This window comes from Trachypithecus francoisi, unplaced genomic scaffold, assembly GCF_009764315.1.
Source record: "Trachypithecus francoisi isolate TF-2019V2 unplaced genomic scaffold, Tfra_2.0 Lachesis_group13, whole genome shotgun sequence".
Lineage (NCBI taxonomy): Eukaryota > Metazoa > Chordata > Mammalia > Primates > Cercopithecidae > Trachypithecus > Trachypithecus francoisi.
Window position 1 is genome coordinate 12,831,842 of NW_022681458.1, and position 13,653 is coordinate 12,845,494.

A 13,653-nucleotide genomic window follows, 5' to 3' on the forward strand; every position below is an offset into this window, starting at 1 on the left:
GTTAAGGGAGTGTTGTAGTTCTTTAGTTCTGTTTTAATCCGGTTTAGGGTTTGAATATTAGTGTCAACTAGACCTGATTTGTTTATGTAATAGCAACATTCTTCTCCTAAGAAAAGACATGTTCCTCCTTTTTCTGCTGTGAGAAGATCTAGTGCTCTTCTGTTTTGTACTGCCACCTGAGCCACTGAAGTGATTTGACGTTGTAAAGAGGCTAGACTTTCAGCCGACGCCTCTATAGCTTCTTGAATTTGGGCAGTTAGAGATCGGGTAGATTGTACAGAGTAGGCAAGAGCCCCAGTTCCAAGTCCTGATGCCACTAAGGAGGAGACTAGGGAAATCCTGATGACTAAGGGAAGGAAGATGGCCCGTTTTGGGAGACTATTAGGAGGAGAGTTAAATTGTAAGGTGAGTTCAGCTACTTCTGCTTTGCTATATAGGGTTAAACTGGGTACTAAGGACACTGGGACGCAGAGGGATTGGCTGATGGATGTGTGGTTAAGGACCTTGAAGAGGGTTTTATTATACCAGAAATAACCTCCAATGGGGGGCCGTCTGGATCTTATTGGGTGGTTGGGTGTACTTACACCAGGAGGAGTTTGGGGCAGAGTAGCAGAAAGGGAGGATTGGATTTTTTGGGGTTTTGGTATAGTGGAACTTGGAGCAAAAACGGTTTTTGGGAGGTGCTTGTAGAGCCAGTTGTAGCCTTGAAAGCAGTTGGTAAAGGGACTGCCACTAAGGGGGCTTCTTTAAGGGCTGCACAGAGGAAACAGTGGGAGAGATGTGTTATGTTAGCTGCCCGTGTTAAGTTTAACCCTTGACGGACTAGCTTTAACCATGAGAAGGGGTCTTTGTTGGAGGAGTGTAGTTGATCTTGTGTGGAGGAGTGTAGTTGATCTTGTAGGGAGGAGTGTAGTTGATCTTGTATGGAGGAGTGTAGTTGATCTTGTATGGAGGAGTGTAGTTGATCTTGTAGGGCCTGTTCTTGTGATAGTATGGCTAAGGTTAAATTTTGTAGGTGTTTTATATTTTTAGGGAGGGAGTTTTCCTGTTGGACTAGTGTCCTTTTGATCAAGAGGGTGGCAGTTGGATATGAAGCTGACCACCTAGCATAGAGTCCTCCTTTTACTCCATCCGCCCATCGGGGGTCCCATGGGTCTTGGATATTTAGTTGATATTGATAGGGTACAGACTGCACGTGCTGGGTGAAGAAGTGATCACCCTCATGTACATAGTGGATTTTACAATATTGATAGGGGCATCCTAGGTTTGTTTCTTGCCAGTAGTTTTTACAATTATATTCTGTTTGGTCATATAGAAAGCAGAGAAACGGGTTAGGCCATCTATCTTTGCGAGAAGCGAGGGTGAAATTTATGGTGAGGAGGGACTGACAGCCTTGGGGTGGGCAGTCTGCAGTGCCTTGTAGCTGTGAATGTTGCTTGTTGTTCTCTGACCAAGTTTCAATTATAGAGAATCTCCATACAAAAGTCGGGTTAGTAATGGAGATTGGAGTGCAAGAGAGAAATAGTAATATAAGTATAAAATAAGACTTCATCTTGAGTGTAATCACAGAGTACACCTTGCCACTGGAGATGTTCTATAAAGGTGAGTAAGCGGGAAAACCACTGTGATGGGCTATGATCTGGGGGCAAGTAGGGATCTGGGGTAATATACTGGAATTCTGTTATGTTTATATAGAGTATGGTGAGAAATTGGGATAAGCGTAAGAGGTCAGGGAACATGTGGTAGTCAAGGGAGTTTGGTGAGTTTGAGGCAGGTAGGGGCAAGTCTAGTAGATATCCACTGATTGTCTTCTGTGGGGGCTTTCTTTAGTTGTGATACGTGGACCCAGTGCGTGTGTCCTAGAAGTTTGGCTGCTGTGTATGTGGATAGGAGGACAGTATATGGGCCTTTCCACCTGGGCTGAAGATCTTTGGCTTGGATATTTTTTAAATATACTTGGTCCCCTGGGCTAAGAGAGAGATGTGGCTTACAGGTGTCTGTTGGAGGGGGGTGTGCTAGTTTGGCATGTTGTCTTAGGAGTTGTCTTAAGAGGGTTAGGTATGGAAGATAATTTGCTAGCGGGGAGGAAAGGGTGGGTAACTGCTGGAGGGTGAGGGGCCGGCCGTAGACTAGTTCGAACGGACTGAGGCCTGTCGGACTCCATGGGGCTGCTCGCAGCCGGGTTAGGGCCAGGGGAAGAAGACTTACCCACGATTGTTGAGTTTCGAGGGAGAGTTTGGTGAGTTGCTGCTTCATGAGCCCGTTGGCCCTCTCTATTTTACCGGAGGACTGAGGTCTATAAGGGATGTGGAGTTTCCAGGTAATGTGTAGGAGGGTCGCCACCTGCTGGACTACTTTGGAGATGAACACTGGGCCGTTGTCAGACTGGAGAGTGAGTGGGAGGCCAAACCTAGGAATAATGTGTTCAGTAAGTGTGGAAGCAACTATATTGGCAGTTTCTCCCGTAGTAGGATAGGCTTCTATCCATCCTGAGAAGGTATCAACGAAGGTCAAGAGATATTTGAATTTCTTATGTTTTGGCATGTGGGTAAAGTCAATCTGCCAATCTTCGCCTGATTGGTGCCCTCTGAGTTGATGGCTTGGATGGGGGTTGCACAGTGCGCCTTGAGGGTTTGACTTGAGGCATGTGGAGCACTGTTGGTTGATTATAATTAGGTGTTTCATGAGTGTGGGGCAGTGAACGAGGGGGCTTAGGAGGTTATATAGAGCTTTGGGTCCTATGTGTAGGGAATTATGTATGTCTTTTAGAATGGTGTGGAGTTGAGTTTTAGGAATAACTAATTTATTATTGAGGTAAATCCAATTGTCTGTGGCTAGTTTGGCTGTTGAATCTTGTAATAGTTTGGTCTTTTCTTCTTGGGTATAATTAGGGGTATATTGAGGAGAAAGAAAACAAACAGAAGGAAGTGTGGGAGTGGAGAATCCGGCAGCTGATTTGGCAGTGGTGTCAGCAAAATTATTGCCAGCTGCCACCGGGTTAGATGGAGTCTGATGACCTTTACAGTGTATGATGGCTGCTCTGGAAGGCGCTGATAAAGCATCTAGCAGTTTGAGTATTTGTTTTTTGTTGACTATAGGGGTGCCACTGGTGGTTAGGAACCCTCTCTCTTTCCAGATGACAGAATGGGTGTGTGCAATCAAGAAGGCATACTTAGAGTCTGTGTATATGTTTACCGTTTTTCCTCTGGATAGGAGGAGAGCCCTAGTTAGTGCGATAAGTTCTGCCTGCTGTGATGTTGTTCCCTGTGGTAAAGGCTTAGCTTCTAGGACAGTAGAAGATGTAACTACCACGTATCCTGCCTGTCTGTTTCCTTGAGAATTTATAAAGGAACTGCCATCTACAAATAGGGTTAACTGTGAGCCTTCTAAGGGCTGGTCATGTAAATGTAAGTGACTAGGTGTTTGGGCCTCTAAAAGTTCTGGACAGGAGTGTTCAGCATGAGGTTGCTTGAGAGGGTCAGGAAGTAAGGTTGCTGGATTTAGAGAGGAACAGACTCCTAGGGCAATGGTGGAGTCTTCTATGAACAAGAGGTGAAAGAGTTGGAGTCTGGACGGGGTTAAATGGCTAATACTTTTGTGGGCAATGAGATCTTGAAGGCGATGAGTAGAGAAGACTGTTAGGTTACAACCTCTAATGAGTTTCTTTGCTTCCTGGGTTAGGCAGGCTGCTGTTGCTAGGGCCCGAAGGCAGGGCTGCCATCCTTGTACGGTGGGATCTAGTTGTTTAGATAAATATGCCACGGGGCGGTAGGTGGTGCCTATAGGTTGGGCTAAAAGGCCAACAGCAACTTTTTGTCTTTCATCCGTGAAAAGCTGGAAGGGACATTGGAAGTCTGGGAGTGAGAGAGTAGGGTGTGAGAGAAGGCAGTTTTTTAAGTAAGCGAAATGTTTATAGATTAACTTCGGGTTAGACAAAGGTCCTTGGGGAGTCTCCTTAACAGCTGCATATAGAGGTTTAGCTAAGAGTTCGAAATTAGGGATCCAGTGTCTGAAAAACCCCACTAGGCCTAGGAAGGATTGGATTTCCTTAGTGTCTTGGGGAGGAGAAAGATTTTGTATTAGAGTTAAACAGACTGTGGAAAGTGAGCGCGTCATAGGAGTGATTTCAATACCTAAATATATAACACATTGTTGTGAGAGTTAAGCTTTGTGTTTGGATACTCGGTAACCTTTGGATCCTAGATGATTAAGGAGGATTGCAGTGTCTAAAAGAGAGTCCTGCCTCATGGGACTACAGAGTAAAAGGTCATCTACGTATTGGAGAATTTCACTATTGGTAAGAGGACAGGAGGCTAAGTCCTTTGCTAGGGCCTGCCCAAAGAAATGGGGGCTGTCTTGGAACCCTTGGGGAAGCACTGTCCATGTCAGTTGGGTGGAGGTATGGGTGTCTGGGTCTTCCCATGTAAAAGCAGAGAGAAACTGACAATCTGGATGTAAGGGAATAGAGACAAGTGCATCTTTTAGATCTAGCACAGTAAAGTGTGTTGTGTTAGGTGGGATGACAGAAAGAAGGGTATAAGGATTGGGGACTACTGGATGGGTGGGGCAAACAGCCTCGTTGATAAGACGAAGATCTTGCACTAACCGGAAAGTTCCATCCACCTTCTTTACAGGTAGGATTGGGGTGCTGCAGGGAGAATGAGTGGGGATGAGGATGTGTTGGCTGAGTAACCTGGTAATGATTGGTTTTAGTCCACGTAGGTGTTATGGAGAGAGAGAAAACTGGGCGAGTTGGAAACTGAGATGGGTTTCTAAGTTTTATAAGTATTGGTGGATGATGTTCTGCCACGACAGGAGTGGAGGTGTCCCACACTTGGGGGTCTACCGGAATGGGGAAATCAGGGAAAGGGTTAGTAGGCTTGTTGGAGTCATTTGAGTTAGTCAATACTAGAAGCAGATGGCAGGTGGGGTGGGGGGCGCTAGTAGGAAAGGAGATACAGGCTTTCAGTTGACTTAAGACATCTCGGCCTAGTAGAGGAGTGGGGCATGAGGGGATGATGAGAAACAAGGGCGCAAAATAGTTGTTGGCCAGGCAGCAATTAAGAGGTGGAGTTTTCCAAGGGCTGGACAGGGAGCCATTGACTCCTACAACAGAAATATTGGAGGGAAGGCTAGGCCCTTCGAAAGACGGCAAAACAGAGTAGGTAGCCCCGCTGTCGATTAAAACATTAATTGTCTTACCCGCTACCAGGAGTTACCCGCGGCTCGGCGAGGGTGATGGGAGTCTCCGAGTCCCGGCACCTTCAGTCGTCGTCCAGATGTAAGAGCTGGAAGGAGCTCCCAGGGTCCTGAGAAGGGACATCATGTTGAGGCGCCATGCCCGTTTTCAGGGTGGGGCAGTCTGACTTCCAGTGCCTTTCTTCCTGGCATGCTGGACAAGGAGTTGTTGGCAGATGAGGGTTAGGACACTTTGTAGCCCAGTGTCCAGCTACTCCACACTTGTAGCACGGCCACATTGGCCTAGGCGGCTGGGGACTCTGGGGACACTTATCAGCCCAATGCCCTGGGTCACCGCATTTATAGCAAGCCCCTTTTGCTGTCTTTGAACCTCTGGGGGTTTTGCTCTCCAGTTTTGGGTTAAGGTTAGGTTGCAAAGCAGCAACTAAGGCTTGAATCTGGAGCTGTACCTTCTGCTTTAGGCGGGCCTGTCATTGGGCCTCAGCCATTTCCTCTCTGGAGTTATAGACCTTGAAGGCCGACTTGACTAGATCTTGAATAGGAGTTTGGGGTCCATCCTCTGCCTTTTGGAGTTTTTTCCGAATATCTGAGGCCGATTGTGAAATAAAATATGATGCTAGAATAGTGGCCCCGGCTGGGGAAGCTGGGTCTAACCAAGTGTATTGAGTTAATGCTTCAGTTAGCCTGTTTAGAAATGTGGCCGGATTTTCATCTGGACCTTGAATAATTTCTTTTAGTTTATTAAAATTTACTACCTTATTTGAGGCCGCCTGCATACCGGCCAGAAGACATTGAGTCATCATATCTCATCTTCGGCGGCCTGGCTGGCCCATTTGATAGTCCCAGTCTGGGTCTATAGAGGGGACTGCTTGTTCCCCTACTGGGAAGGTGGGGTCTGTTAAGTGTAGTTGGTTGGCATGCTGCCTGGCGGCCGCTAGGATGCACTCTTGCTCCTCAGGGTTTAGAGTAGAGGTAAGAATAACATGGAGATCATGCCAGGTTAAATCGTAGGCCTGGCAAAGGTACTTAAATTCTTTGGTGTAAATTGCAGGATTGGCAGAAAAATCTCCTAAACATTTTTCAATTTTTGAAAGATCTGCTAGTGAGAAGGGAACATGAACTCTAATCATGCCCTGTGTTCTGGCCACCTCACGCAAGGGTGCTAAGACCGCAGGGGGGTTGTTGGATAGGGTGGGAGTAGGAGTGGGGGTAGTTAGGCAATCTTTAGAGCAGGTATGGGCAGATATAGGCGAACTAAGGTGACCAGGCGGAAGTGCCGAGGGGTTGGAGGGAGGTGCAGCCTCAACAATGGTGGGAGGGACCGAGGAGGAGGGCGGAACAACAGCGGGAGCGGAAGGGGAAGGTGGAGTCAAGAGGGAAGGTGGGGCCGGAGCGGAAGGGGGAGGTGGAGTATACGGCAGGAGTGGAAAGGAGGGAGGGGAAGTAAGGTCTTCCGGCAGGTCAGACAGGAAGGATGACTCCTCCTTTTCGGACTTTGTTAGGCCTGCGTCCTTAGACAGCATGACTTGGACCAAGGAACACTGGCTACACAAGTCCAGATGAGAACACAAGGCCCAAAATCCTTGTATATAGTTAATTTCAGACCACTTGCCTAAGCGTCAGCAGAAATTACTGAGGTCGATTAAAATGTTATGGTCTAGAGTGCTTTCAGGCGGCCATTGAGACTGGTTGTCTAATTTATATTGTGGTCACGCCACAGTGGAGAGGAACACCAGTTGCTTTCACCTAAGATCTTGTTCTAATTGTAAAGTTTTGAGATTTTTTAGAAGACACCCTAAAGGGGAGTCTCTAGGTATTTTGGATTGGAGGTTTCCCATTGCCTTCCTTTCACCTATAGGCGGAAATGGAAACCGAACTCTACCTGGCTACAAAGTGTCCTTTGGAGCCAGTAGAGAGTGGTGGGAGGCTCCTGGAGCCAGAATGGAGATTACCTCCAGGCAGACGTCTCCGTCCTGGACGTGTCTCACACGGACTGGAATGGAGTTCCTTTGGGCAGACGTCTCTACCTTTGGGAACTCTCCTGTGGGTCACCTGGTGACCAAAAAAAAAACGGTGGGCCTGCGCAGGACTTCTGGCCAAGGAATATGAGAGGGAGGCAAAAGATACTCACCCCTAGGAGACTTGGAGGTGTGGAAAGCGAAGTTCAGGTCCTGGTCCATCCGTGGCATGGAAGGAGGAGGCTCCTCGGGCCCTGGGGGGCCCTGAGGAGGGGTCTCCTCCCGGGTTTTGGCACCAACTGATTTGTTTTATGCGACCACCAGAGCAGGCGCCAGAGAAAAGGCAAGTAGGCAAGGTAAAAAGAAACTTTATTAGCTAGCCAATGTGAAGGAAGAAAGGGCAAAGTTCACCGGTCTCCGGCAGTGGAGGCCGAGGAAGTCGCTCCAGCGTTCTCGGGTGAGGTTCCTGGGTCCGCATATGAGGAGGGGGCCGAGGAAGTTTGCCCCGCGTGCCTGCTGGGAGCGGCTTTTATGTCTTGGGCCTGGGAGTGGGAGGGCAGTAGGCGGGATGCGGGCGGGTCGAGGGCTATGTGGTGGGCGCGGTCAGGTAGTTTTCGGTTTCCTCGGTCGGATGTCATGCTGCACCTGCGCAGCTGACCTGTGCCTTTCCTGGGTGCGGGAAAGTTGGTGATGAAGAACCCGGAAGTACGCCATCTTAGTCACCTTTGTTCTTTGTTTCCCTCTCCCTCCGTCCAGACACCATGTAGGCAGAACTGTCCAAGCAGGCACACATCCTCTTGCCCATCAGTGCCTTAAAATGGCTATTTGTAGATGACTTTTCCAAGACCTGCTAATACCAGCCAACCCTCCCCTCTGTCTCTCAGATTTGCTTCTTGCTGCTGCTTTCATCAAATGCTTCATCTGTATCCACGGCTTGAACTTTTTGCATCCTGTTGCAGCTAAATTCCCCAAGCACATCCAAGGCCATGAGGGCCCTGATGTACATGCTTGACAGTATGCAAAGACTTGAAGATCTATTCAATCCTCTGGAACTAGAGCCTGCTGATACAATGGGAATAATTAAGTGCTGTAATAAGGTTGCCATTCCATGCCAACAGCTGACAATGGTTTGAATTTACCATTTGGTGTAATACTGTTTAATGTATAACAGCACACGATTTGCCACTTGATTTTCACCGAACAGTAGACCTGCAATTACTCGGTTATTGACAGTTATTCCCATATTGACAATGCTGTACTTCAAGCTTCTCAAACCCAGTTTCCCACACCACTAATTTATTACACATTTTCACTGAGCCCCAAATATCATCATCTGTATAGTACTATGGGATTTTCAAAAGAAATTGCACACACAATTTTATTTGATAGAATCATGGTGCAGAGTCCATCAGAGAGATAGCAGGGAGGGCCAAAGCAAGTTGGCATCTAAGAGTAGCGTGTTTGAAGAGTTTATGCGAGTGATTTGAAATAATCGTCTGTTATGGCTAAGAGCATACCTTGGCCCTGATTTAGCTACATGAACTGAGCAAGTTACTCATCTCTGGGCCTGAGGCTGCTTGTGTATAACATGAAAGGAATAATGGTACCTAATCCATATAGGATTGTTGTGAAGATTAAATGTAGTTGGATTTAACCTATATACAGGCTCTAGCATAGTGCTTAGTACATAGAGTAAAATCAATGCTAGTCACATTATAATTATTATTGAAAATTAGAACAGGAGATACATTAGTCCATTTCGCGCTGCTGATAAACACATACCGATACTGGGCAATTTACATAAGAAAGAAGTTTACTGGACTCATAAGAAAGAGGTTTATTGAACTTACAATTCAACATGGCTGGGGAGGCCTCACAATCATGGTGGAAGGCAAGGAGGAGCAAGTCACATCTTATGTGGAAGGCAGCAGGCAAAGAGAGAGCTTGTGCAGAAAACAATCCTGCTTTTTAAAACCGTCAGATCTCATGAGACCTGTTCACTATCACGAGATCAATGTGGGAGAGACTCGCCCCCATGATTCAATCATCTCCCACCAGGTCCCTCCCACAACACGTGGGAATTATAGCATTTACAAGATAAGATTTGGATGGGGTAACAGAGCCAAGCCATATCAGAAGATTATTAGTAAAAAAAAAAAAAAAAAAAAAAATCTTTTATGCAAGGTCTTTAAAGGGAAAATTTTTCCAAGTTACCGTTTATACCTGTGGTAGGATAGTAATTACTATCATATAATGTTTACTTTATGTTTACTTTGTAAAATATTTAGTTTCGTAAAATTTAGAACTAGAGAGTTTTTAAAGCTTATATTTTCTCTTTCAATCTAAACTTGCATGCTTCCATTTTATAAAATTTCTTCTAGTAAGAATCTTAGTAGATCAAGCAATCTATAGTATGAGCAGTTGGGAGTATTATTTCCAAAGGTAAAGTAGTTTGTGAGTAGTATTTGGTGAAAAGAAATCAGCTAAACTAATAAAGATTCTTGCTTTACAGAAACTGGTCAACGTTTCACCAGATCTTCCAAAACTTATCAGTTCCATGAATGTCCAACAACCAAAAGAAAATGAAATTGTCGTCCTAAGTGGATTAGCCTCTGGAAATCTCCAGGCAGATTTTGAAGTTTCACAGGTAAGACGTAAGTTCTTGATAAGCCATTCACTTAAATCTATAGTTAGCTCAGCACAGATCAGTGTAACCCCCAAATAAACGCTACACATAAACTTCTGTAACATAGGAATCAAAGTGTCTTTATATTTGAGAAAAGTCTGCATTTATGTTTCTCTTAAATACTACCACTTAGAGTTTGACAGAGCTTGTATTACATCAACTCCTAATTTCTATTGTCTTCTCAAATTCCTAAGTTGTATTTGAACTAGAACAGATAGAGTAGGCATTGGTTACTTAGCTTGGTTTTCTACAAATCTACTGGAAAAACGAAAACAGAACTGTCTCCTCTTTTAGGAGCAGTACCAAAATTCTATTTCAGAATCCCACAGTATCATCTTTCAGATGTTATGTATTCCTTAGGAGGTACCAAACTAGCCAAGCTAGTAAATCCAGAATGGCAGCTTCAAGGATGGAAAGAGAGTGACTTAGGCCCAACGAATAAAATATCCCTCCTCCAAAACAAATGTTATTAAAAATAAAGCAGTAACTAAAATACTACTATTATCATTCAGTACCCTTATGTGCACTCCTACTATATAAATCACTATAACATTATTTAAAGATGTGTAAGTAAAATTGTTTAATTAATTTACGAGAAAAATGCACATAAAGTATGTTACAGTGATATGTAACAGCTCCAGATTAAAATGATGAGCATTTGTTTTCCACAAATTGTTCTTCCTTGGGTTTTAATTTTGTTGTCCATTTTTAAAGTCTTCTTTTATCCTCCAACCCTTCAAAATATCAAAAAGCCCCAAAGTCTTCAAATTTCAAGAAACATAATACAATGTGATAAATCAATTAATAAAGGAGAAGGCTTTATTTCCAGGTAATCAGATCTCCCTGACTTTGTAGCTACTAACAAGGTTTGTATCCTATAAATTTTACATGAATCCTAGGTAATCTGTGGCTTGTTAATAAATTGTATATTATGTCATTGAGAGTGAAGACTTTATTCCCATTTTCTTTTTAGAATTCACATACTTTTTAAAAGCTGCCTCTGCATTATAGAACAATTTTCCTAGCTTTTGGTAAGTATAGGTATTACTGAGAAATTCCGGCTTTCTTTCAATATCTCTATGAAAATTGGTATTGACATTAATTGGACTTGACCTTGAGTTTAACTTACTAGACCCTGATTAATCCCAGTTAGATTCTTAATTAAACATGGCAGAAAATTAGCTTAAATAAAAAGAGAACATATTGTTTCATGTAACCAGAAAAACCCAGGAGTAGATTAAAGACTTAAAACCAATGTCATCAAGACATGGATTTTTCTCTTGTGGCCTCTTTCCATTGGCCCCATTATCAGACAAGCTCCTCCCACAAGGAAGCAATATCCCTTTGGGTTCAAGTCAGGAAAGTGTGAATGGAACGTCATTTCCAGGTGGTGTTCAGCAAAAGCCTCATTGCATCCTATTGGCTCTCAAATGTCACATGTCCATCTCTGAACCAATCACTATGACCTAAGGAATGCATCCTTCAGATTGGCCAGGCTTGAGTCACATGATCACCTCTGGAGCTGGAGGTGAATCAACTCCATGTGAATCACTTGGACTCTGGTGAGGTTGACTGACTGATAGTATAGTGTGCCCTTCTCCCCAGGGCAATTGTCTGATTCATGTTTGCACCTCCTTGCATAATTTGCATACAATAGGCACTCGGAAAATACCGGGTAAGTTTCAGTTTAGTGTAGTGTGTCTAAACTCAGTGGAAAGAAAATTAAGCCAACTTCACTTACTCTACAACAGCAGTTCCTCTCCATTTGGGGGATCACAGATACTTTGTGAATTCAATAAAAGCTATAGACCAGTGGGTCTCAAATGCTAATACATGTACCCATTGCCAACAGATTCCTTGGAAACGCAGATTCTGATTGAGTAGATCTGGGTTGAGGCCTGAGAGTAAATATATCCAACAAGCTCCCAGGCGATGCCATGGCTGCAGGTCCATACTCACACTTAGAAAATCCAGGCAATGGACCACCTTCTTTGAAAAATAGACCTAATCACATATGCATACAGGAGAATTCTATTTTTGAGCTCCCAGGGGATTCCTGAACACCTTGGAAGAAGGATTGAATTTTTCATTTTATAATCATCTCTCCTAGAATTATTGGAATCTTTTATTACTATTCCAATGGCAATAAATAATATGAATAGTGAAAATGTGTAGTGGAGAATGAGGATATGGTTTGTAACCCTAGAACTGAACAGAATTAAGAGGTCTAACTAGTACATGATTCTATAATTTGGGCCTCTTTATCACTGTTCTTACCATACGCTGGTCTTTTAGAGATAATTAGTTCACTTCCTATGGATTTCATTTAATTTCATGTTGACTGCTTCTTCAGATAAGCAATACAAATTATAGAATCTAACTGTAGTTGATAGAACACTTACTGTACATCTGTAGTACTAGTAGAGGTTTTACTGAGTATCTTCAAGACAGAGAAAGATACTGGTCTGAGAAACTGGAACTCAATTTAATCAAGAGAGGTAACCAAGACAGCGTTGACATTCCCTTCAGCTTGACCAAAATTTGGACAGGCTCCTTCCTGACTCTAGACCCTGACTTCCCTTTTCTTAGAACATTTAATCTAGAAAATTTATAACTGTAAATTCCTCTGCCTTTTTGAGATGTAAATCTTTTTGTAAAAGCCTCTTGCCAGCTTTATACCCAGAAATGTCTTTCTCAAGGACCTGGGAGCTGTCTCATTGAAATGTAATCATCAAGGAAGGTAGTTCCCTTAATGTGCCCAGTCTTTATGGGAGCGTAAGAACCTAACTTCAGTGGGCATCTTGCTCCAGGTTGTAAAACTACCTCCTGTCAAAAAGATACAAGAAAGTTTACTGTTTCTCTGGGTAAAGCCAATGATCAAACACAGATGACCTAAGATCTGCCCCATCACTCTAGCCCTTAAAAACCCTATTGCCTTTTGTTCAGTGGAGTGTAGTCCAGCTTAATTCTGGCCTCTCTTCCCTATTTTAATAGCCTTGAATAAAAACTTCCTTGCCTGTTTAACTTTGCCCAGTTCAATTTTTGCTTTGACCAAGGGAAACTAAAATATGTGATACAGCCGATCTATTCTCCCCCAAGTCAGGCTTTCTGCTAGGTACCTTGTGTTCCCAAACATCACTTGAATTTTTTTGAAGCAGTTTATTAATATAATCCCAGAAGACATTTCACATATTTTAAAAGTGCCCACTCCTGTTAACAGGGGAGCTTGGTGGAAAAGGAAAGGTCAGAAATAGTCTTTTATTTTCCCTTTTGAATAAATGCCTTCTTTTCTCTCCACTTTTAGTGCCCTTGGCTGCCAGATATCTGCTTGGTCCAATGTGCAAGAGGGAACAGACCAAACAGTACCAATTGCATCATCTTTGAAATAAACAAATTTCTGATTGGTCTGGAACTGGTGCAGGAGCGACAGCTCCACCTGGAAACAAACATCTTAAAACTGGAGGATGACACGAACTGTTCCTTATCCTCAATCGAGGAAGACTTTCTCACTGCTTCTGAGCACTTGGAGGAGGAGAGCGAGGTGGATGAATCTAGGAACGGTGAGAACTTTCCAATTAGTGCCTCTTGAAATTAGTCCCCATATAAAAATGTCTGGGTGGGATTTGAGAAAAGTTCCAGGCCACATCCGTTTGGCTGACACATCACAATCTTTTTTTTTTTTTTTTTTTTTTTTTTTTGAGACGGAGTCTCGCTGTGTCGCCCAGGCTGGAGTGCAGTGGCGCGATCTCGGCTCACTGCAAGCTCCGCCTCCCGGGTTCCCGCCATTCTCCCGCCTCAGCCTCCGAGTAG

General features: G+C 44.0%; 1 protein-coding gene across 1 annotated transcript in view; it reads left to right on the forward strand.

The window, feature by feature from the left end:
• The window catches only part of SPHKAP (SPHK1 interactor, AKAP domain containing), a 217,942-nt gene that overhangs the window by 169,308 nt on the left and 34,981 nt on the right, over positions 1 to 13,653 (forward strand). Inside the window, 2 exon segments of the mRNA XM_033229965.1 lie at positions 9,670 to 9,804; positions 13,148 to 13,403. Coding sequence (XP_033085856.1) covers positions 9,670 to 9,804; positions 13,148 to 13,403 — 391 coding nt within the window.